This window comes from Orcinus orca, chromosome 15 (genome assembly GCF_937001465.1).
Source record: "Orcinus orca chromosome 15, mOrcOrc1.1, whole genome shotgun sequence".
NCBI lineage: Eukaryota > Metazoa > Chordata > Mammalia > Artiodactyla > Delphinidae > Orcinus > Orcinus orca.
This window is the reverse complement of record NC_064573.1, coordinates 65,549,391-65,570,577: the sequence shown is the minus strand read 5'-3', so window position 1 is coordinate 65,570,577 and position 21,187 is coordinate 65,549,391. Positions and strand designations below refer to the sequence as shown.

The 21,187-nt window shown below is 43.0% G+C and overlaps 2 protein-coding genes across 19 annotated transcripts in view; one reads left to right on the top strand and one right to left on the bottom strand.

The window, feature by feature from the left end:
* The window catches only part of PRR14L (proline rich 14 like), a 56,550-nt gene extending 50,646 nt beyond the window's left edge, over window positions 1-5,904 (bottom strand). For 7 of the 10 annotated variants that reach the window (XR_004479050.2, XR_004479049.2, XR_004479047.2 and 4 more), the window contains exon 1: window positions 5,754-5,904. The gene's annotated coding sequence lies outside the window, so the exon portion shown is untranslated. The remainder of the gene's footprint in view (window positions 1-5,753) is intronic. The other 3 variants (XM_033412821.2, XM_049698028.1, XM_049698026.1) reach the window with 2 other exon arrangements.
* Window positions 5,905-9,206: 3,302 nt separating this feature from the next.
* Window positions 9,207-21,187, top strand: part of DEPDC5 (DEP domain containing 5, GATOR1 subcomplex subunit) — a 93,486-nt gene continuing 81,505 nt past the window's right edge. For 3 of the 9 annotated variants that reach the window (XM_004283678.4, XM_033412801.2, XM_049698030.1), the window contains exons 1-7: window positions 9,208-9,356; window positions 10,046-10,163; window positions 13,573-13,660; window positions 14,055-14,101; window positions 15,571-15,656; window positions 16,329-16,412; window positions 17,979-18,028. In XM_004283678.4, the coding sequence (XP_004283726.1) occupies window positions 10,106-10,163; window positions 13,573-13,660; window positions 14,055-14,101; window positions 15,571-15,656; window positions 16,329-16,412; window positions 17,979-18,028 (413 nt within the window). In that variant the 5' untranslated portion in view covers window positions 9,208-9,356; window positions 10,046-10,105. Of the gene's footprint in view, window positions 9,357-10,045; window positions 10,164-13,572; window positions 13,661-13,988; window positions 14,102-15,570; window positions 15,657-16,328; window positions 16,413-17,978; window positions 18,029-21,187 lie in introns of those variants that run through there. The other 6 variants (XM_033412805.2, XM_033412806.2, XM_033412802.2 and 3 more) reach the window with 5 other exon arrangements.

The window sequence follows — 21,187 nt, the reverse complement described above, 5'->3', positions numbered from 1 at the left end:
GGTTGACGACTGTTCCTCCTTGACAGAAGGTCCCCTACACTGGCTTGTGCTGTCTTGACTGGAGCTGGGGCTGAGGAAGGGCAGATGACAGGTCCTCTCATTCCAGACCATTCTGCCCTCCTCCTGGTTTTCCAACCTGTGGTGGCTGGTTTACTCACGTCCCTATGCTCTCATCTGCTGAGCGAGCGCCTTAGTGTTTTCAAGGAACCCTACTCAAAGGTGAAAGGACATAACGCAATACCACTAACTTAAATACGAATACTAGAAATTACAGGAAAGCTGACTGCTGGTCCATAAGGTTGAGGTAACACAGGAGGGCTGGTGAAGAAACTTGAATCCAAAGGAGAAGCAAGGAGAGATGCACTGGCGTGCAAAGGAGTGAGGTGAGACTCACAGGGGACTTTCATAAACCGTGCTGACAAAGGCATCCTTTCTGGAGCTAGTCTTCCCCTTTCTCCTCTAGCTCCTGGATTTCTAGGGGTACTTTAGATTTTAAGCCATTTTGTGTGTGTGTGTGTGTGTATACGTGGGGGTTAAGGGATAAAGTGAAATTGCTATTTGATGCCCCCGCTCCCAAAAGGCTGGAAGTGCTCCATTTTAATTTGGTTCAGTTTCCCTTTCCCATCGACAGATAACAATCCAGCTTTTAGTTGTCACACCACATATGCACCAAAAGAGTAACTGCAGGAAAGACTACTGTAGAAGAGAAGGTGGAGACGAGCTCCGTGGGTCTCCCTGCCTGCCAGGGTGCGGGTGTTCTCAAGTTCAACCCTCGATACACCTCCCTTCCCAGGATTCACTTTTTTGATGACCTCACCTTTTCGTGCAGCTTCTCTGCTAACAGGATGACTCAAAACTGTCCCTTTAAGCACAGCGTAACCACATGATCCAGCGACTCCACTCTGAGGAACATGTGCAAAAACCACATGCCCACACAAAAACTTGTACACGGATGTTCACCGCAGAACTGTTCACAAGAGCCAAAAAGTGGAAACAAATCAAAATGTCCATCAACTGATGAACGGATCAACAAAATGTGGTCTATCCACACAATGGAGTATTACTTAACTATGAAAAGAAATGATGTGCTGATTCATGACACAACATGGATGAACCTTGAAAACCTTATGTAAGTAAAAGAAGCCAGGCACAAAAGACCACGAAAGATCTCACTTACACGAAATGTACAGAGCAGGCAAATCTGGAGTCAGAAAGTGGATTAGTGACCACTTACTGCTGGAAGAGTTGGAGAAACAGGGAGTGGCTGATGGACAGTTTTTCCTTTGGGGGCAATAAAAGTGTTCTAAAATTGATTGTGGTGATGGCTGCACAATTCAGACTATGCCAAACACCACTGAATTGTACAATTTAAGTTGATGAATTACAAGTTATATGAATTACATCTTAATACAGCTGATTTTTTTTAAAAGAAAGAAATCTGTCCCTAGCCCCAACTTTTTCTCAAGCTGTGACCTACGTTTCACTCACAAGGATGGCACCCCCCCCAAAACGTAACAAGCCTAAAATAGAACCCATTCAACGCAGTGAATAATCGAGTATTGCTACATGCAAGCAGCTATGAGAAACAGGATGAGTAAGAGGCTCTCGGTAGCATTATATGCTTATTTTTGATCCCACTGCCTCTCTTAGTAATGGCACCCGTTACCCCAGAGCTCAGACTTGAATCCTCAGACGTAATCATGTCTGACCATCCACATGCCGTTCAATTAGCGCTTCTACCAACGGTCCCAACTCCAGCTGTGTCTCTAACAAATCTCACTCCTTTCCAACCCCACAGTCCTAACTCAAGATTTTGTTCTGAACACAAAATCACGCACAAATACATGCTTCCTAAGCAGATGCTTATCACAAAGAGGCAATGTTGATAATCACATAAAATGGCTCAAAATATTCCTCAGGAGAAACAGTGCCATTACCTTTCCTACACCTCCATCTATGTTGTAAACTGGTGTGGACCAAAACAGAATTGTAAAGCTTGGTCACCAAAAGATAACTTCCAATATACAAAAGCCAAACGCCACAAAACTACCATCTCTTGATACGTTTGTTTGGTAGAGACATAATTATAAGACTTTTCAACCTGTAAAACAACTAGGCACGTCGGCTGTCGAAGCAAAACAGACACTCCCTCCTTTTTGCAGCGTGATTCTGGTCCTCAAGTTTCTCAGCAGTATGTGAAACGGAGTCACCAAGAACAGCTAAGTGCCTCAGCTGGAACCCTCAGAGGTGAAGTCATATTTAGATGCAAGCCTAGAGCAGCAGTTTACAATTATTCTCAACTCACTAGCTCGCATCACTAAACTGTCCTCTCAACTTTCTCCCTCTATCAAGACATTGGTAATGCCACAAGACTGCAGAAACAACAGAATTCTACCATTCAAGTTCTTTAAATTTCTGAATGCAATGGAGCAATTAAAAATGATGGTACAGAAATATACCTCTCCATAGAAAGCTGCCTGAGATGTCTTATCAAACTAGATAAATATTAGGATTCTTTTATTTTGGAAAAATATATATCCATATAGGAAAATTGTTTTAAATACTATAAGCCAGATATTAACAGTGTTACCCTGGGTGATGGGACCATGGATAACTTATCTGCATGCTGTACTTTTTTTTTTTTTAACAATGAGCGTCTATCACACGTGTTAAAATTTTTTTAAAACGTTATATCTCAAGATCCAAATATGAAGCAATAAAGAATAACCGGTAAGTATATTATCCCTTTATCAGTATCTTTCCAAATGTCAGCTCTCTCCCTCAATCATAAAAGATTTTACACTAAAGTGTTAAATAAACTTGAAGTAAGCGGAAAGAGTAACACATGCTTATAAAATGTAGACAGGGATTTATGGCTTAATCCTTACTAATGATTTATAACCAAGCTACTGGGTGAAGACACAGATAATTACCTAGTTTGAGGTGTAAGCAGAAAATAACCCATAAATTCACAAACAACTCTCTCCTGCTGCTATTAGCTTGTCATATTTACCATTAACACAAATAAGAATTACATTGTTTAGGGGATGGATTTATCCCAGGGGTGGGGATGGGGGTGAAGACTAACGTTTATAAGGAGTATGCAGTATAATTATTCCAATAAAAGAAGAAAGCCCTTTGAATTGAGAATTATCATCTCCCAGTCTTTCTGCTTCAAATGCAGAATCAGTGCTGGGAAGCAGTCTACTTGTTGGTCTCCAAGCTGGGAGATCAGGGTCCCTATCCTGCCTCTCGCTTACTAGCTGCACGGCCTTGAGTGTGTCACTGAACTTTCCTGGGCTTGTTTTTCACATGTAAAATGGACAAATTAAACAAAATAATCGCAAAACATTGTGTTACCCGTAAAAATCCCAAGACTCTAAATAACTTTTCTATTCCAGTTTGTTTCAGCACAGCAGACCTACAGACAGACACCAACAAAAGTGGTACAGAGCTCAGACTAATCCCCACTGCAAGTACTCAAGGGCAAACGAGGTAATTTAAGAACACTTTACATAGGAAAAAGATAGAAAGCTGTTCTTCAGTGTGTCTTCAGGCAATCTGGAAGTGTTAATTCCCATCCCACCAAATAACAAAAGCCAAGGGGAGGATGGGGAAACTACGAATGAAAGATTAACATTGTAGCTCTCGGCCTCATTAGAATACATTTTATAATACTAAAAACCTGACAAAGGGGCAACTTTCGTCATTCAAACATGCCCCAAAACAAAAGTTCTGGGGGTACAAAGTTTACAGCAGTAAGCAAAAGAAGAAAAAAAACCAAACAAAGAAAACAACAGAACAGAAAGCCATGTGCCCCAATAATCCCATCTGATGGTCTCCCTTCCCTTTAATTCCAAAAGCAAAGGGGCTGCTCTTAACCAAACGAAGCAGTTAATAACACTAGGCACTACCACACTTGTGACAAGGGACAATACTCACAATAATGATCAGGCCCTCAGAAGTTCACCACACTCCTTTCACCTTGAGAAAGGGGCTTTCTTTTCCAAAGATTCGGACACTGTAGCCAATCCCTCCCTGAGGGAATTCGGAGAAGGGGGCCTCTTCTTGAGTAACAGATAAAGAAGAATCTTTGAAGAAGATCTCTAGACAAACTGAAAGTGGGGCAGGGAAGTCCATATACTGAACAGGGCCTGGCTCTCCCCCACGGAGTGCACAAGAAATCTCAATAGCATCAAGCACGGCTTCCCCCGTTCCTCCCTTTATCAGCATGCAGAAAAAGGATCCCTGTCTCCACATGGGGAGTGAAACAGTGAAAATGCTCCTGATTTCTACTGACAAAGAGTCTGCATAAAAGATTTTCATTCCTTTTTCAAAGGAAGGGGAGAAAAGAAACCATCTGTGCCACTCCAAATATACAGCAGGAAAGCGTCCTTCTCTCATAGGTCTAGAGTCTTATTTTTCTTGGGAGAGCAAGAGAAAGAAGTTGGAATCTCCATCTTGGGTGTAGGGGGGTGTGCACATCAGATAGAAGGAAGCTTTTTCGTCACTAGAGCAAGTAGGGGGAGTGGGAGAGGGCATCTCTAACCAGTCGGGAAGGAGTGATAGCTTCTGTGGACAAAGGAAAGGTTGGCTTCTCCTATCAGGTCTCCCTCTTGGAGTACAGACCTGCTTCCAAAAGCAGTCTTTTTTGCAGATTATTCTAACTGAGGCCCTCTTTGTTAATTTGGGAAGTGTGGTCGGATCTAAGACAGTACAAGTGTCTCTCTGCCCCGGGGAAATGCCTCCTCAGAAAGTGATGGGGGTGGGGACGGATGGGAGGAAGAGACATGCATGGAAAAATCTGTGTTTCTCTGTGGAAGATACTAGTTTCCTTTAAAAAAAAATTAAGTAACAGTAATAGCAACAGTTTTCCAAAAGGTTCCTATGTACTAAGCACTTACACAAAATTTCCTTTAGCCCTTAGGACAATTCTTTGAAGAGAGTACCCAAATTAGAGATGGGAGGACTGACAAAAGGTTAAGAAATGAGTCAAGGTCACAAAGGTGGGAAGTGGGACACACGCGGGCTTGCATCCATCACACTTCAAACGCCACGCTCTTCACTGTGCGAGGGAAAAGAGCTCCAGGCACACCAAGAAGCTCGGGGGCGGAGAAGCGAGGCTCCCTCTGTGGACACGACTGGGGGAGGGGAGAAAGGCTGACTAACACCATAAAGTAAATTCAGGGTCTTCCTCCCTCTGTATCAGGGTAAAGATAAAAAATAAAGAAGGGAAGATAAGTCTATCTTTTACAGGGAAGGAAGAGCCCCCTGTCACTTTTAGGCAACTTGAGTCTTCCTTTCCACCTGGGGGTCGCTGACCAAATCGAGAGCGATCTTATCCCTCCTGAAAATAAGTTCAGAATCGCCCTCTCGCACCCCGGGAGCGAGTCTCCCTCTGCTGACAAGAGCGCCGCAGCCGGAGAAGCGCGTTCGCCCACGACAAGGGGCGTCGCCCGCCCCGAGGAGAGAAGTTGGGGGTCCCCCGCCGTATCGAGGTCGAAGAGGAATCGTTCTCCCCCGCCGGAGCCATGACTCGGAGAAGCCGTTTTCCCCTCGCGACGCGGGGCCTGGTCTCCTCCCTCTCCCCGGGTCGCTCCGCGCCCGCAGCGCAGCCTGCGTTCCCTTCGGCGCCCCGAGAGGGCGGGGGGCCCGGGCTCCCCTTCAGCCTGCACAGCCCGGCGAAGGGTCCACTCAGACTGGAGTGCGGCGGGGCGGCTACGCCCGAAGCCTTCCCGCCCCCGGCCTCTTACCCTCAGGTCGGCTCCGCGGCCCGCGCTCGCCCCGCCAGCCCAGCCTCTGCAGCCACTGCCCCGTAGCCTCCAAGTCTACCTGAGCCTGCGGAGCCGAGAGCCCGGGGTCGCTCCGGCCGCCGCCGCCTCTTCGTCTCTATGGTCGCCCCGCACTTCCTCATCCGGGGCCCGAGCTAGCCATGCGGACTCGCCCAGGTCCCGCCCCCGCACTGCGCGCGCGCTCTCCTGGGGCGGCTCTTCCCGCGTTGAGCCTCCCGCCCTCGGCTAGCTCCAGCGGCCTCTGCCCCGCCCCTGCGGCCAGGACTCTTAAAGAGGAACACATCTTTTGACTCCGCTCCTGCTGAGCTTCAGGTCCAGTGTCTGACTCCACTGAGACCACTCTGGTCCAGTCTCTTTTCTGGCCCGAACGGCTGCAACTCTCCGGGCCTCCCGGCTTCTACCCTGGCAGCCCAAGATATCTTTTTATACCTGGAATCAGTATTTTAGATCATGTCACTCCCCTGATACATCTCCTTTCTGGCATCTTGTTTTAATTTCTTCATAGCTTTAACAGTAGCCAAAATTGCCATTTCATGTTTATCGACTTGTTTATCATCTGTCCCTCGCGCCCTTGTCTGTTTTGTTCATCATTCTTTGCTCAGCACCTAGAGCAGTGTCCTGCACAAGCAGGCACTCAACAGATATTTGAAGGAAGGAAAAGAACGTTTATTCAAGAGGGAATTGAGACGGTCCAGAGAATGCAATCAATCCCCAAATCACACAGCCCTGTATTAAACAGAAATCTGTTGTCTCTTGGAGCTTATCAACTTGGCTGAGTAGAGAGCTAGAGGTTTGGTGGTTTGTGGGAGATTTTAACTTTCTCCTCTCTAATCAACGTATCCTTGAACCAGTCAACATGTGGACCATTTTATCTAAGACAGTGGTTTTCCCAGCTTTAGTTAGGGCTGGAGATATACACACCTAAAGGCCAACCCTATTGTTTACAGCCTGTAAGTCCATCCATCGTCTATATACATACACAGTTCACATACAGGCTACCACAGATGCTATTGGGATGAATTAACTAGAAATTCACTTTAGAACATTTCTACACTTATAGTAGCCAAGTCCTCAAGTTCTTTCTCAGGCAACTATGTGCCTATAGAAGAGGATCTGAGAAACTCAGTATTACTGGTTTGTCTTTTCCCTCAGGATCTAATATTACTGCACAGCACCATTATTGATCTCGTCTTTAAAAATGTGATATTTTGTTCAACATGGATTTTCTGTATTCTTTTTTTAAAAACAAAAATCACATTATTTACATTGCTGAGTTTTTTGGGACCCCCTTAGCATTTTGTGCTCTAAATAAGGCAAGTGTCTCATTAGCCCCACCTACCACACCCTAGTCCCAGTCTTGCTCCTAGCTCTGTGTTAAGCACAAAGGGACCCCAAAGAAGCATCATATATATATAATTCAATCCCCTAAAAGTCGAGAAGAGCCAATTTCCTGACAAATTCCATGCTTTTGGTGACATTTACTTGGCACTTTAAGTTCTTCTAATTTCAAAGACTTAACATGTCCCTCACCTTGCTTGGCCCTCAAACACCTTGTGAAGGGGGAAGAACACGTACTTTTTATTCCCATCTGTCAGGGGAGAAATTTGAGGAAAGAGAAATATCCTGTGCAAAGCCACACAGCTAAAAACAGGCAATCCTCCATGTGGTTGTAGCACAGTGATTGTACATTGTAGAACGAAGGCCATTGGCTCTCCAGTCTGGGAGCTACCCCCTCCAGCCTTCCCTAACCCCTAACTTTGACCAGCTTTAGACTTTTTTGGCCACATGGCTTGTGGGATCTTAGCTCCCTCACCAGGGACTGAACCCATGCCCTCGGCAGTGAGATCATGGAGTCCTAACCACTGGACCACCAGGGAATTCCCTAGGCAATTTTTTAAAATCTCAAAACTCGTCAAGGTTTTTTACAAATTTTTGCCAAATTAAAAAGTGAAATATTTGTATTTCCAAGATACGACACACCAATCTCTCAGGAGACGGAATCAAATTCCCCTGAGGGCCAGGGACAGCGAGTCCCCTAAACTCTGGGATGGAAGGACTTCAGCTACTGAAAAACAGCCTGGGGGATCTGGGTGTGCCCCCCGAATTGGCAACATAAACATGTATTTTATATTTAACATTTTATCCTTGACAGGTTTTGCAACTGTTGCAGTCTGCTTGATTACATGTTTTTCTTTACTATTAAAAAATTACAATTAGGTCTTCCCTGGTGGCGCAGTGGTTTAGAGTCCGCCTGCCGATGCAGGGGACATGGGTTCGTGCCCGGTCCGGGAAAATCCCACATGCCGCGGAGCGGCTGGGCCCGTGAGCCATGGCCGCTGAGCCTGCGCGTCCGCAGCCTGTGCTCCACAACGGGAGAGGCCACAACAGTGAGAGCCCCGCGTACCGCAAAAATAAATAAATAAAAAAATAAAAAATTGCAATTATTTAAGAGTTAACTTCCGAATCGAATCCTTCACTCACTCCCTAGTCCTTCTGTGGTATGTGATGCTTTTTTTATTTCAACATTCAGAAAATTTCTGAAAACGGTTGGTCAATTAGATGGAGCTGGCAACTTGCCAGCAGCCCTTGGCCAGCTTCAGGCAATGCCCACACAGCTCTGATTTTTAACTCGAGAAGAGAAAGGTGTCCCAACAGATAAGGGCTTAGGCTGAACCCTTGGGTGAGACACGAGGTTGCTGGTTAAACGCTCAGCCTTCGGAGCCAAGTTGGACTCCACTGGGTCAAGATCTGTCCTTGAAGGAGTTTGGTGTCCTCAGCCTGTTCCCCTGTCTGTGAAATGAGATAGTATATGCCACCTAAAAGAGATGTGACGATTACATAAGAATGTCTGTGACAGCTCTGGTAGCTATTGTTAACAACCAGAGAAGCACGGAACACCACTTGGGATTTGGAAGGATTTGAAAAGCCCCTCAAGTGGATACTTCCCAGCAGGGGCCATCGCACGTGCTTAGCCCTTTGCATTTTACAAAAGTTCTCCCAGAAACTCTATTTTGTGCCTCTCAGTAGCCCTGAGAGGCCTGGTGAGGGTCCATAACATCGTTTACAGATCCGGGGACATTCGCCCGAGTTTGCCCTGTTGAGGAAATCACTAGGTCGGAAGAGAACCGCTTGTGCTCGGATCTATTTCGGAACGTCTGGAGGAAAAGGACTTCCTTTCCCGGGACGACGGCCCTCAGGCTCGGGAGCGGGAAACGCAGGTGGGCAGCCCGACCTACAGGCCTCACGCGAGGCCCCGCCCCCGGCACGAGCCCCGGATGGGGAAGTGGCGCGGACACCGAGACGAGGCGGAGGCCCGGCCAGAGCGGCCTAGGGCGGGTGGGCGGGAAGGGGGCGGTGCCCCGGGGCGGAGCCACCGGAGCCGCGCGGCTTCTCAGGTGAGCGCTTGGTGGCCGGGGCGGGGCGGCTGGCGCCTGCAGCTCTGGCTCGGGATCTGCACAGGCTCTGCGGGCGTAGGCGGGGCGTCCCGAGGAGGCGCGGGGGCCCTGGCCAGGGTCCGGACTCCGGAACCCCGGCCTCAAGCGGGAAGGGGCTCCGGAGCTGCGGGTGAGTGGAGCTGCCCGCCCGGGGCCCGGGTTTGGGGAGCAGGAGGAAAGGGGCCGGGGCCCAGGTTCGAAACCTGGCCCCACCCCCAATCCCCTGTGTGACCTTAGGCAAGTCTCTCTCCGTCTCTGAGCCTCCGTGGCTTCAGCTATGAAATGGGGGTGGAGGGTGCGGGGAGGAACCACTGAGAGTTTGTGCAGATGGAGGTTTGGGTAATGAGCCTTCCTCTGTTTACACTCTTCTTGCCCAGGACATCGATGGCAAAACGTGAGCAGTGGGAATGCCTCTCTGTCTCAGAGACCTTGGGCAAGTCCCTTGCGCTGGCTCTCACTTTCCTCATCTACAGATTGTGTGCCTAATCTTTTTTAAGATCTCTTTAATATTTGGGTGTTATTGGTTTATATAGAGGCAAGGTAATGAATGCCTCATTCACTCCAAGTTTTCCCTTTAGGGTGTGATAAAATATCTTCTTGGAGGTTGGACTAGACCCTGGCCCGAATTCCCTTTCGTTTCCAGATTCACTGGTTCTGTTTGTTCAACGTCCCTCCTGGTAATTGGAGGAGTGATTTCATCCGAGGGTTGGTGCCACCTCTCAGCTGAGCAAGGGCAGTATTTTCACTGCCCTGAAATCAAAGAGCAGTTGCAAAGAAAAGTCTGACATTCCAGCCTTTTTGTTTGTGTTTCACTGGCAGGGAGGCAAGATGATTTCTCTCCCCCAAGCTTGGAACAGCTGAAGGAAACAACAGTACAAGATGAGAACAACAAAGGTCTACAAACTTGTCATCCACAAGAAGGGCTTTGGGGGCAGTGGTCAGTATTGATTGGTCTTAGGGGGGTTGCGTAAGTTGGCCGAGGTTCTGATGTGTCCGGTGCCTTGAAATTTTCAAACTGACTTGTGACAATCGAGGCTAAGCAGGTAGCTTAACTGAGTGAAGCAGCAAGTGATACTGTAGTGGGGAGAGTAGCAGGCCCCTTCTAGAAGCATTTGCATCCTGCATTTTAACAAACTTTGTGAATATTGCCAGCTTACTACTCTTCATTTGTTTTTGTTTTTTAAATGTTTTTATTAATGTATAGTTAATTTACAGTGTTGTGTTTCAGATATATAGCAAAGTGATTCAGATATATAGATATATATACCTATATATAGATTTTTTTTTTAGATATTCTTTTCCATTACAGGTTATTACAAGATATTGAATATAGTTCTCTGTGCTAGGTCCTTGTTGATTTGTTTGTATCTTTTTATTACTTATTTACTGTGTATGTTCTGCAAAATTCCAGTATGCACTGGTTTGGCAGATAAGAGAAACTTATGTTTAATGAAAGAAGTAGTGGATGTGCATAAGACAGGTATGATCAAAGCATGAACCTTTGCCTGGCTCTGAAGCACGGTGAGATGGGGCAGGACACAGCATCTTGTCCTGTGTTAAACATGAATCCGGGTATCAGCTCTGCCTCTAACTTTCCCTGTGACCTCAGGCAAGCCCCTAGTTTACCTTAACTACAAATTCCAGCTCTTTAGAATAATTTCTCCATTTCTCTTAGCACCTTGAGTCTATAAACCTGTAGAATAGGAAAGCACCTACTCATATGATTTTTTTTTCTTTCGTAAAGGAATAAATTTCCCTCTGTCCTAACAACCTTATTTACTTCAGAAATTAGAATTAACAACACAGTGAGTGTTTTTAAAATTGTATTTTAGTATGTATTTGCTCCTGTGTTATATATGTATAAGCCACCCAAAGGCCAGGACTGCCAAAAAGGGAAAATAATAGTTTCTATATCATAAGGTCTTACGGGAATAAAGTAAAATGATGTATGTATAGTATTTAGTAGAGCACCAGGCTCCTTCTACCTGCTTAATAAATGTAACCATTGTAATTACCAGGAAGGATATACTAAGCATTGCTATATTTAAAACACTATTTCTGCTAAAACCACAGTCTGTTGTTAACACTGTACTTTGTATGCAGCTGAAGCTGCCTAAACGTTTGTGGAGCAGAATTGAACGCACAACAGAAATAACTTTTGACAGAGGAGGGAAAGATACAAGGCTACAGTATATACAGTGTATATACAATGTATGCGAGTCTTCTTTTTCACGTGTACAAGACAAAGGTAGCTCTGTGCTGTACCCAGTCTGCTGCAGGACTATAAAGAAAAATAAATAAATAAAATACATCCAGCAATATTACTCAGTCATAAAAAAGAATGAAATACTGCCATTTGTAGCAACATGGATGGAAGTAGAGAATATTATGCTTAGTGAAATAAGTTAGACAAAGACAAATACTATATTATATCACTTATGTGTGAAATCTAAAAACTAATACAAATGAATGTACATGTAAAACAGAAACAGGGCTTCCCTGGTGGCGCAGTGGTTAAGGATCCACCTGCCAATGCAGGGAACAGGGCTTTGACCCCTGGTCCGGGAAGATCCCACATGCTGCGGTGCAACTAAGCCCATGCGCTACAACTACTGAGCCTGTGCTCTAGACCCCAAGAGCCACAACTACTGAGCCCGAGAGCCACAACTGCTGAGCCCGCGTGCCACAACTACTGAAGCCTGCACACCTAGAGCCTGTGCTCCGCAACAAGAGAAGCCAACGTGATGAGAAGCCCACGCCTGCAAGGAAGAGTAGCCCCCACTCACCACAACTAGAGAAAGCTTGCACGCAGCAACAAAGACCCAATGCAGCCATAAATAAATAAATAAATAAATTTATTTAAAAAAACAAACAGAAACAGACTCACAGACATAGAAAACAAACCTGTGGTTACTGAAGTGGGGAGGGACAATTAGGCGTATGGGATTAACAGATATAAACTACTATATATAGATAAGCAACAAGGATATACTACATAGCACAGGGAATACACTTGTTATCTTGTAATAACCTATAATGGAATATATTCTGCAAAAATACTGAATCACTAGGCTGAACAACTGAAAACTAACACAATATTGTAAATCAACTGTATTTCTATGAGTAAAGTAAAAATCAAATTTAAAAAATACATCCAAAAAAAAAATACATCCAACAAGTATTTATTAAGTACATACCTGTACCAAACATAAAGATTTTGAATATGACAAGGTCCCTTCTCCCTACGGAGCTTTCAGCTTGATGAGACAGACATGCAAAAAGGAAATGATAAAATGGAGCAGGAAGGAATATGTGTTCAGGGAGCTTAATTCAGACTGTGGAAGTTAGGGGAAGACTTCATAGAGGATTTGGTATACATCTGTCAATGGAAACAATATACAAAAAAAGCAACTGTGGGATTAACCCAGTACTTCGCTTTCCTAGGCTGAATTTTTGTTGGGTCTGATTATATTTGAAATCTGGACATACTTATTTGTCATGGTTTTAGCATAACTGAAGGCCATGTCTTTCCCTAAAAGCTAAAACAAACAAAAAAAAAATCACCCTATCTTTATGATCCTGAGTTTGTTATATTTGAAAGAATTCTCCCCCACCCCCAGTGGGGGGCAGGGCTAGATAAACATATGAAATCACATTCTCCTTATATTTTAAGGGTCTCATTGGACTCTAATGTGAACTGATATATGAAGTTTTCCCCTGATCAGGTGCTGCCCTCCAAAGTCCAGGGTGTTTTCTCTGGCTTGATTTTCATGTGTGAGAGGTGGTTTGTTTAGGAACCCTGGACTAGTAACCAGTCCTGGTGTACTGTTACTAGCTATCTACCCTTTGGCAAGTTGCTTTATCTCCTAGGTCATTTCCTTGCTTCTGCTAGATCCAAATATTTATTGTGAGGGTCACATTCAGACAGTATTTTTAGAAGTTCTGCGAACACTGTAAATAGAAAGGATTTTGCTGTATGTGGGACCCCGGCTGTTTTGTTCCTGGCATATGCCAGATACATGCTATTTGAGGGAGTCAAGGATTGCCGCAGAGACCTAATTCCCAAAGAAGAAGAGTTACCCTCTCCTTGGGAGCAGTGGGCTAGTAGGAAAAGCTCTGGAGACAAAGGTCCCCGAACACCGGCCCCCTCAACTACTCACTAGCTCTGGATTCCTGTGCAAATCCTTCAGTTGAGCTAAATCTCAATTTTAAATGGAACTTCATCTTGCGAGATGGGGCCATAATACCAAATGATGGGGTTGTAAGGACCCCGCGTGAAAACATACACAGCAACCTGCTGCCCAAGTGAGTTCTTTGCTGCCTGAGATGGCTGAATTGTCTTTCAGATGATGAGCTAGTCGTGAACCCCAAAGTGTTTCCTTACATCAAGCTTGGAGACATTGTGGAGATTGCTCACCCCAACGATGAGTACAGGTGAGCTTCCGACAGGAGCAGGGAACTAACTGGGCAGCCCTCTCTTTCCAGGTGATATTGTGTCTAAGGGGATTGAAGGGGAAGATGGCTCTTTGCCTTTGGATAAAAATGCTCCTGCCCTCCAGGATTTGATAAACCAATCATCTTTTAAAAAGTGGTCCATTCTTTTTGTTTTTAAAGCTGAGATGACAACGCTGAACAATTCTGTAGCATTTATCCATTTCCTTTAATACAAGTGCAGGGTTTGTTTTCTAAGGGAACTTTCTCCCATTGTTGTGCTGCCAGTTAGAATATGTCCAGAGTGATCTGTTTGTGTTTTGTGGGTGGTGAAGAAAGCTGGTTAGTTACTGCTGACAACATCCCTTCTCTCTGTTGCTTTTCTTTTTTTCCCCAGCCCTCTGCTTTTGCAGGTCAAGTCACTTAAGGAGGATTTGCAGAAAGGTAAAAATTCCATCTCGCTTCTCTAAGATTTTTACACTTTACTGTTTGAGAAACTGTAAGAAACCCCTCTTCACAATCTCTGGGAATGAGGGCACAGTACTTCTCTCCTTATCAAATTGTGTTCCTGCTAAAAAAAAATATTGTCAGATATCAAAATTGCCAGGGAATCTCATTTGTTAGCATCTTGAGGGCACTGAAAAAACTATATTTAGAGTCAAGAGGACGGTTAATCTGAATAGGTGAAGCTTTACACTTAAAGATTGTTGGCAAAGCATGCTTTTCTCAATATTATATTTTCTTCACAAAATATTTAAGTACCTACTTTGGGTTGGGGCAGGGGAGGAACATATATTGTTGATTACCTGCCACTTGTGCAAGGCACTGTGCTGGGAGCTGTTTGTCATTTTTTTTTAAAAATTAATTTTTTTTTTTTTGCTGTGTTGGGTCATCGTTTCTGTGCGAGGGCTTTCTCTAGTTGTGGCAAGCGGGGGCCACTCCTCATCGCGGTGCGCGGGCCTCTCACTGTTGCGGCCTCTCTTGTTGCGGAGCACAGGCTCCAGACACGCAGGCTCAGTAGTTGTGGCTCACGGGCCTAGTTGCTCCGCGGCAGGTGGGATCCTCCCAGATCAGGGCTCGAACCCGTGTCCCCTGCATTAGCAGGCAGATTCTCAAGCACTGCGCCACAAGGGAAACCCTGTTTGTCATTTATCTTTCTTGATTTTCCCACCAACTCTTGAGAGAGTGAGGAAGCTTTGTCTTACCGGTATGAGTGGGCTTGCCTGGAGTCAGTAAGTGAAGGAGCCAGAGCAGTGATTCTACTTATTCATTCTGGATCCAAATCCTTTCTTTTTTCCTCTAATGACTATACCGTACTGATCAAGGAACTAAAATGTTTATTGATAGCTAATAAAGTATTTCCTTAACTGGCACTTAAAAGAAAAGGAAAAACTTTTAATTTGCTCTAAAGGATTTTGGTGTCAACCACTTCTTTTGTTATTTTTTAACTTGTTGGGAAAACAGTCAGTAAAATCTAGACCCTGAGTGTCCTTCTTACTCTTACCTCATCTCCTGCCACCTGTTAAGTTTCCTACTTACCAGACTTAAGGGCTCATTGAAAAGTTTATTTCTTCCTTAACTACCCCTGCTACTTTCATTCCAAAAGAATGATTTCCTCTTCTGAATTTTCACAACCCTTCGAACTTTCTTATGTTGCTTCTTAATTTCTTTCCTTTCTCTCTCTCTGTCTGTCTCTATCTCTGTCTCTCTGTATTATTCGTTTGTCTCTCTCATTTTTTAATTGCTTGGGTTCAGGTCTTATTTCACCTGAAAAGCAGAGAACTCTCTAAGTTTTAAGCTGTTGAAGGCTGACAACATGTCTTGCCCTTGGCAAAGGATGTTGTTTGTTGAATGTCTGAGTAGTTATGGATTCGAATATATTTACCTGATCCAGGTTCCTTCTCCCGTTTCAGAAACTATCAGTGTGGACCAGACGGTGACTCAAGTGTTTCGGCTAAGACCTTATCAAGATGTGTATGTGAATGTCGTAGACCCTAAGGTGTGTCTTTGTTCTGGATTTGAATATCTTTTGAGGAAAGATTAACACCCTTCCTCAAGATTAGGTCTCTAAGGAAATAATGAGTTACTTAAGTATAGTGTTAGGCTATTAAATATGTGGTCATACATAGGTCATTTAGATTATAGGTAGAATGTAGGTTGCATTTAAAATCCTCACCCCTTTTTAAAAATCTTGTCCTAAAAAGATTCTGTATGTATATGTGTGTTTGTGAAGCTAAATGTAAAATTTTCTATAAAAATACTAACATTTCTTTATGTGTTCTTTTTTTTCTTTGAGAAATGATGCTATAAAATTAAGGGGGTAAAAATCATTGTCCAAAAGATATTGTTGACATTATCTAGGGAAATAAAGCCCACAGTTCAATGTCGTGTTTGTGTGCCAGAATCAAGACTAAAACACAGAATCACTACTCTGGTACCCTTTGCACTTAACTACACATGATACAGCAGCTATAGTATCTGTTGGAGACTTACCTGTCCTCCAAAGCCTTCTTGGGCAGGGTAAAATTCTGTTTGTCAGGGTTCTACTACTGAATGGTCTTCCAGTAGTTGTCCTTTTGTCAAAAGGTTTCTCCATGGTGAGTGAGTGTTATCTTAGACTATAAAGTACGGCAGAGTAAAGCAGAGACATATATTTGATTATCCCTTTTAGGATGTGACCCTTGACCTAGTGGAATTAACCTTTAAGGATCAATATATTGGCCGTGGGGATATGTGGCGACTGAAGAAAAGTTTGGTAAGTTATTATTTTTTAAAAAGTGTGTTACTTTTTCCATTATGTTAATAATCCATGTCACCAGGGAGATGTAGATGTAGTATGGAGAAGAGTATAAAATCCTTTCTGATTCCAGCATCACAGACAATTACTGTAAACATGTTGTATGTCTCCTCCCATTCTCTTTTCATGGTTTTTATAAGCTTTGTTTTGCTTCTTTGTTATCAGAGAGTTTAACTCTGCATTTTTGGTTTGAATGGGGAGAGTGTAATATTATTTTACATTTGAACTTTAGTTTTCAGGTTTTCACTTGATCTCTTTTGCTCCTCGCATCTCCTCTTGTGGACAGGCATTTATTATCCTGAATTTATAGATGTGAAAACTGAGATTGAGGAGTTAAGATGAGAAAGCTAGTAAGCAATTGACTCTGGGCTGGAACCCAGATCTTTTTAAATTTTTTTTAACATTTTTAAAAATTAATTTATTTATTTTGTTTATTTATCTTTGGCTGCATTGGGTCTTCGTTGCTGCGCGCGGGCTTTCTCTAGTTGCGGCAAGCAGGGGCTACTCTTCATTTCGGTGCGCGGGCTTCTCATTGCGGTGGCTTCTTTTGTTGTGGAGCATGGGCTCGAAGCGTGTGGGCTTCAGTAGTTGTGGCACACAGGCTCAGTAGTTGTGGCTTGCGGGCTCTAGAGCGCAGGCTCAGTAGTTGTGGTGCACAGGCTCTTCCCGTACCAGGGCTCGAACCCGTGTCCCCTGCATTGGCAGGCGGATTCTTAACCACTGCGCCACCAGGGAAGTCCCTGGAACCCAGATCTTGTTCCTTCCAGGTTAGACTGCTTTTTTGCTTTACCCTCCTTCCATTTTCCTTGTGTATTTATTTATTTATTTATTTGCGGTACGCGAGCCTCTCACTGTTGTGGCCTCTCCCGTTGTGGAGCACAGGCTTCGGTCGCGCAGGCTCAGCGGCCATGGCTCACGGGCCTAGCCGCTCCGCGCATGTGGGATCTTCCCGGACCGGGGCACGAACCCGTGTCCCCTGCATCGGCAGGCGGACTCTCAACCACTGCGCCACCAGGGAAGCCCTTGTTTATTTATTTTTAATGGACATTTTCCGCTGAACATGATCCGTTCATCAGAATTGTGAGCTGCTGCTGAAAATTCTCCTTTTGGACTTTTTGGCTATTATGAAACAACAAATCATAGGTAGAATGTCCATACAGTGTATATTTTCAGAAAGAGATATCTTTGCTCATGTTTTATTTGGTGGGAGAAGGTTCTGTTTTCTAAAATGAGAAATAAATGTTCCATATGTAAATGTACATATGTATGCAAGTGTGTGTGAACATATTACTGAAGCTGGCCACTTATTATCCACTTGGTCTTTACTATTGTCTATACTTGCCAAACCCGTAAAAACCTACTGTTATACCTGCCCCAACACGTTTTCCTATGGGATAAATCTATTACTCCCATGTTAATTGAACTTTGGGTTAATAGAAGAGATTCGAAAGCCAGGAGATGTTCTTTGTGACCTTTCATGGCCTTGATGTATTGTTGAATCTCTCTCTCTCTCTTTTCCCTTAGGTCAGCACATGTGCCTATATCACTCAGAAGGTGGAATTTGCTGGCATCAGGTAGATACTATGTCACTCTTGATTTATTAGCTTGTAACTGGGAATAGCATGTAGTGCAGTAACTGCTACATACAACCTTTGAGGCATGAGGACATCCTTATAATAAAATACACAATAGCTTAAAACGTTAGATTGTGGTAGCTAAAACAATCCAAAAGACCCCGAAATGCACTATAGTAGTTTTAAGATGGGTGGATGTTGCTGAAGCCGCCTTGTATTCTGAACAAAGGAAGGATAGACTCACAAGTTTAGAACTGGAAAAAGCCTTAGATGAACATATTTCATCAAACTTTCTTGTTTTACAGTTTAAGAAACAGGTTTGGAGACATAAAATGACTAGCACAATAGTTCCTGACTTGCTGCCTTTTTAGAGATATCACACTGCTCTTGATTTATTAAAATGATTTCTGTATTTCAGTTTGTGAAGAAGAGAGAAAAGGGGACTTTTTGAAACCCCCTCTAAATTCAAAAATCAAAATACCCACATAGTGAAGGCTTAACAGCACCGAAAAAGTGTGTTAGAAATATGTCCTTTTCCCTAGAGGAAACTGTGTCTTTCTTGAAATTTACTGTATATACTCAAGCATATTTACATCTGGTTGACTCACTTTTAATGTGAGATTGACCACTGGATTCTGGTGATGCAGCCTGGTCCCCTGTTATGAAATTCCCCATCAGGTTTTCACAGAGTGGTTTCATCTGTTGATGATTATTGCAAGATGGTGATTTTCTAATTCAGCCATTCCTCCTACCTTTATTGTCCAGAATCCTTTTGTAAAGACCTTTCACCAGCAATGAGGGCTATTTGGTTAGTCTGAATTACTGATCCTGAAAGAAAGAAACGATAAAAGATTCATTTTTTTCTTTCCGAAAGGGGATGTTTTAGAAGTTGTTATAAGGTCAAAAATTCTTTGAAAAAATTTTAGCAACTAAAGCACAGTTCAAGAAGTGATGAAGTCTCAAGCAGAACAAGAAATGCAACCTATTTATGCCATCAAATACAAGCTGGTCTCTCCCAGGTGGTGGGCCAGGAGTCAGGAAACCTGTATTCCATTTCTGTAGCACCAGTGGTTAGCAGGGTGATGCTGTACAGCTCAGGGAGTCTCTGCATCTCTTCCTCTGCAAAATGAAGTGGTAGGTTTAGGATCTTTTTCTGTAAAGGACCAGATAGTAAATATTTTAGACTTTGGGCCACGTGAGTCTCAGGTCTCTGTTGCAATTTTTTTTTTTTTTTTTAACATTTAAAAATGTAAAATCTACTCTTAGCTGTGGGCCATACGAAAACAAGAGATGGGCTGGATTTGTTCTGCAGGCTACAGTTTGATGAGTCCTGGTTTAGAAACCCTCTCAGAATCCCTTTCATAATTAAATTCCTTGTTTCTCCATGTAAGTGCCTTCATACACCCTGACATAATGTCAGTTTTAGACTTTTCAAGATCTGTCCTAATATTTTGCTCATTCATGGTTAAATGTAAACCACAAAATCTTCTATCATTTTTCCAAAAAATTTATAGTCTTTCTACATTGAATCAAAAGTCACTTTCTTTTCCAAAAAAAAAAAAAGTGTTCTGGGCCTCATATGAGAAAATCAAATCAAATCATAATAAATTATTAGAGAATTTCTCTGTAATTTAGCCTTTTAATCTGGTAATTTAGTCAACAGTTAAGGACATAGTTTTATTACCTTGAGACCCTACCTTTGAAATGTTATTTTTCCTTAAAGGTAAACATTTTGTTTTTCTCTCAGTAAATTCACAATGTATTCTTTAAAAAAAAAACAAAAAAACTTCAAAATCAGTATTTTGAAGAAAAATTTTAAAGAAAAATATTGCACTAAAATCTATCTCCTAACAGCACTCTGCTTTTTTAAAATATTGAACTTAGATGAAATAAGTCAGACAGAGAAAGACAAATACTGTGTGATATCACTTATATGTGGAATCTAAAAAATACAACAAACTAGTGAATATAACAAAAAGGAAGCAGACTCACAGGTATAGAGAACAAACTAGTGGTTACCAGTGAGGAGAGGGAAGTGGGGAAGGGCATTATAGGCTGGGGGGAGTGGGAGGTACAAACTATTAGGTATAAAATAAGCTACAAGGATATATCATACAACGGGGGGAATATAGCCAATATTTTATAATAACTATAAATGGAGTATAACCTTTAAAAATTGTGAATCAATATACTATATACCTGTAACATATAGTATTGTACAGCAACTATACTTCAGTAAAAAAATAAATATCTTTTAAAAATTGAACTTAGAAACCTAGTCTATTTGATCTTATTGTGAAGAGATACCATTTTCCCAGATATAATTTTGGAGATTACTGACTAGCTGCCTACTTTTTTTAACTTAAAAAAAATTTTTTTTGTTGTTTTTTTCTAACTCACACTCCAGAGGGAGCAACACTGAATAATTTCTGGCCCTGACTTCCCAGCTGTCCTGGGGCAGACAGATCTGTTTGAGAGTCATACTTAAAGCCCATTGGAACATGGGTGTTCCAAACTGTTCCAACAGTTTGGGTGTTTTCCTGCTAGATCTGCCCCACTGCAGAGGATCTTCCGGGATCTTCTCTGACTTGAGCTCTGATTCTATGGTGTCAAGTCTCAACACACCTGTCCTGATTATAGAATTAATACTGTCAAGTACCACTTGTTCAGCACATGCTATGTATCAGGCCTATGCTAAGTATTTTTACATACAGTGCTTGCTCGTTGTAGACAATATGAAAAACAGAGTAAAGAAGCAGGGGGAAAAGACATAATATTACATTACTGAATATTGACATAAAAATTTTTCAGCAAAATGGCCTTCATTGAATAGGGACCCTGTCCCTTTGTGCCCCCTGACTTCTTTCTTATCTTCTAATTTGATACTGCAGTGGATCTTGTTTTTGTTGAAACTCATTGACTCAAAGCTGGGGTTAGCAAATTTGTTCATCTGTGCCTCTTAACTGTTTTTATGACGTGTGCCCTTTTGAGGTTTGCCAGAAGGTACAATTCTGTGCTCAGGAAAGTTTGCATCATTTCAGAAGGTTCGTGGGTTCCCCGAAGCCCTTCCTTAGACCCACATGTTGTCTGCAGACCCCCAAATTAAGAGCTCCTGTTGTACAGATTCAGCGTACTCTGAGAATTCTTTATGTTGTGTAA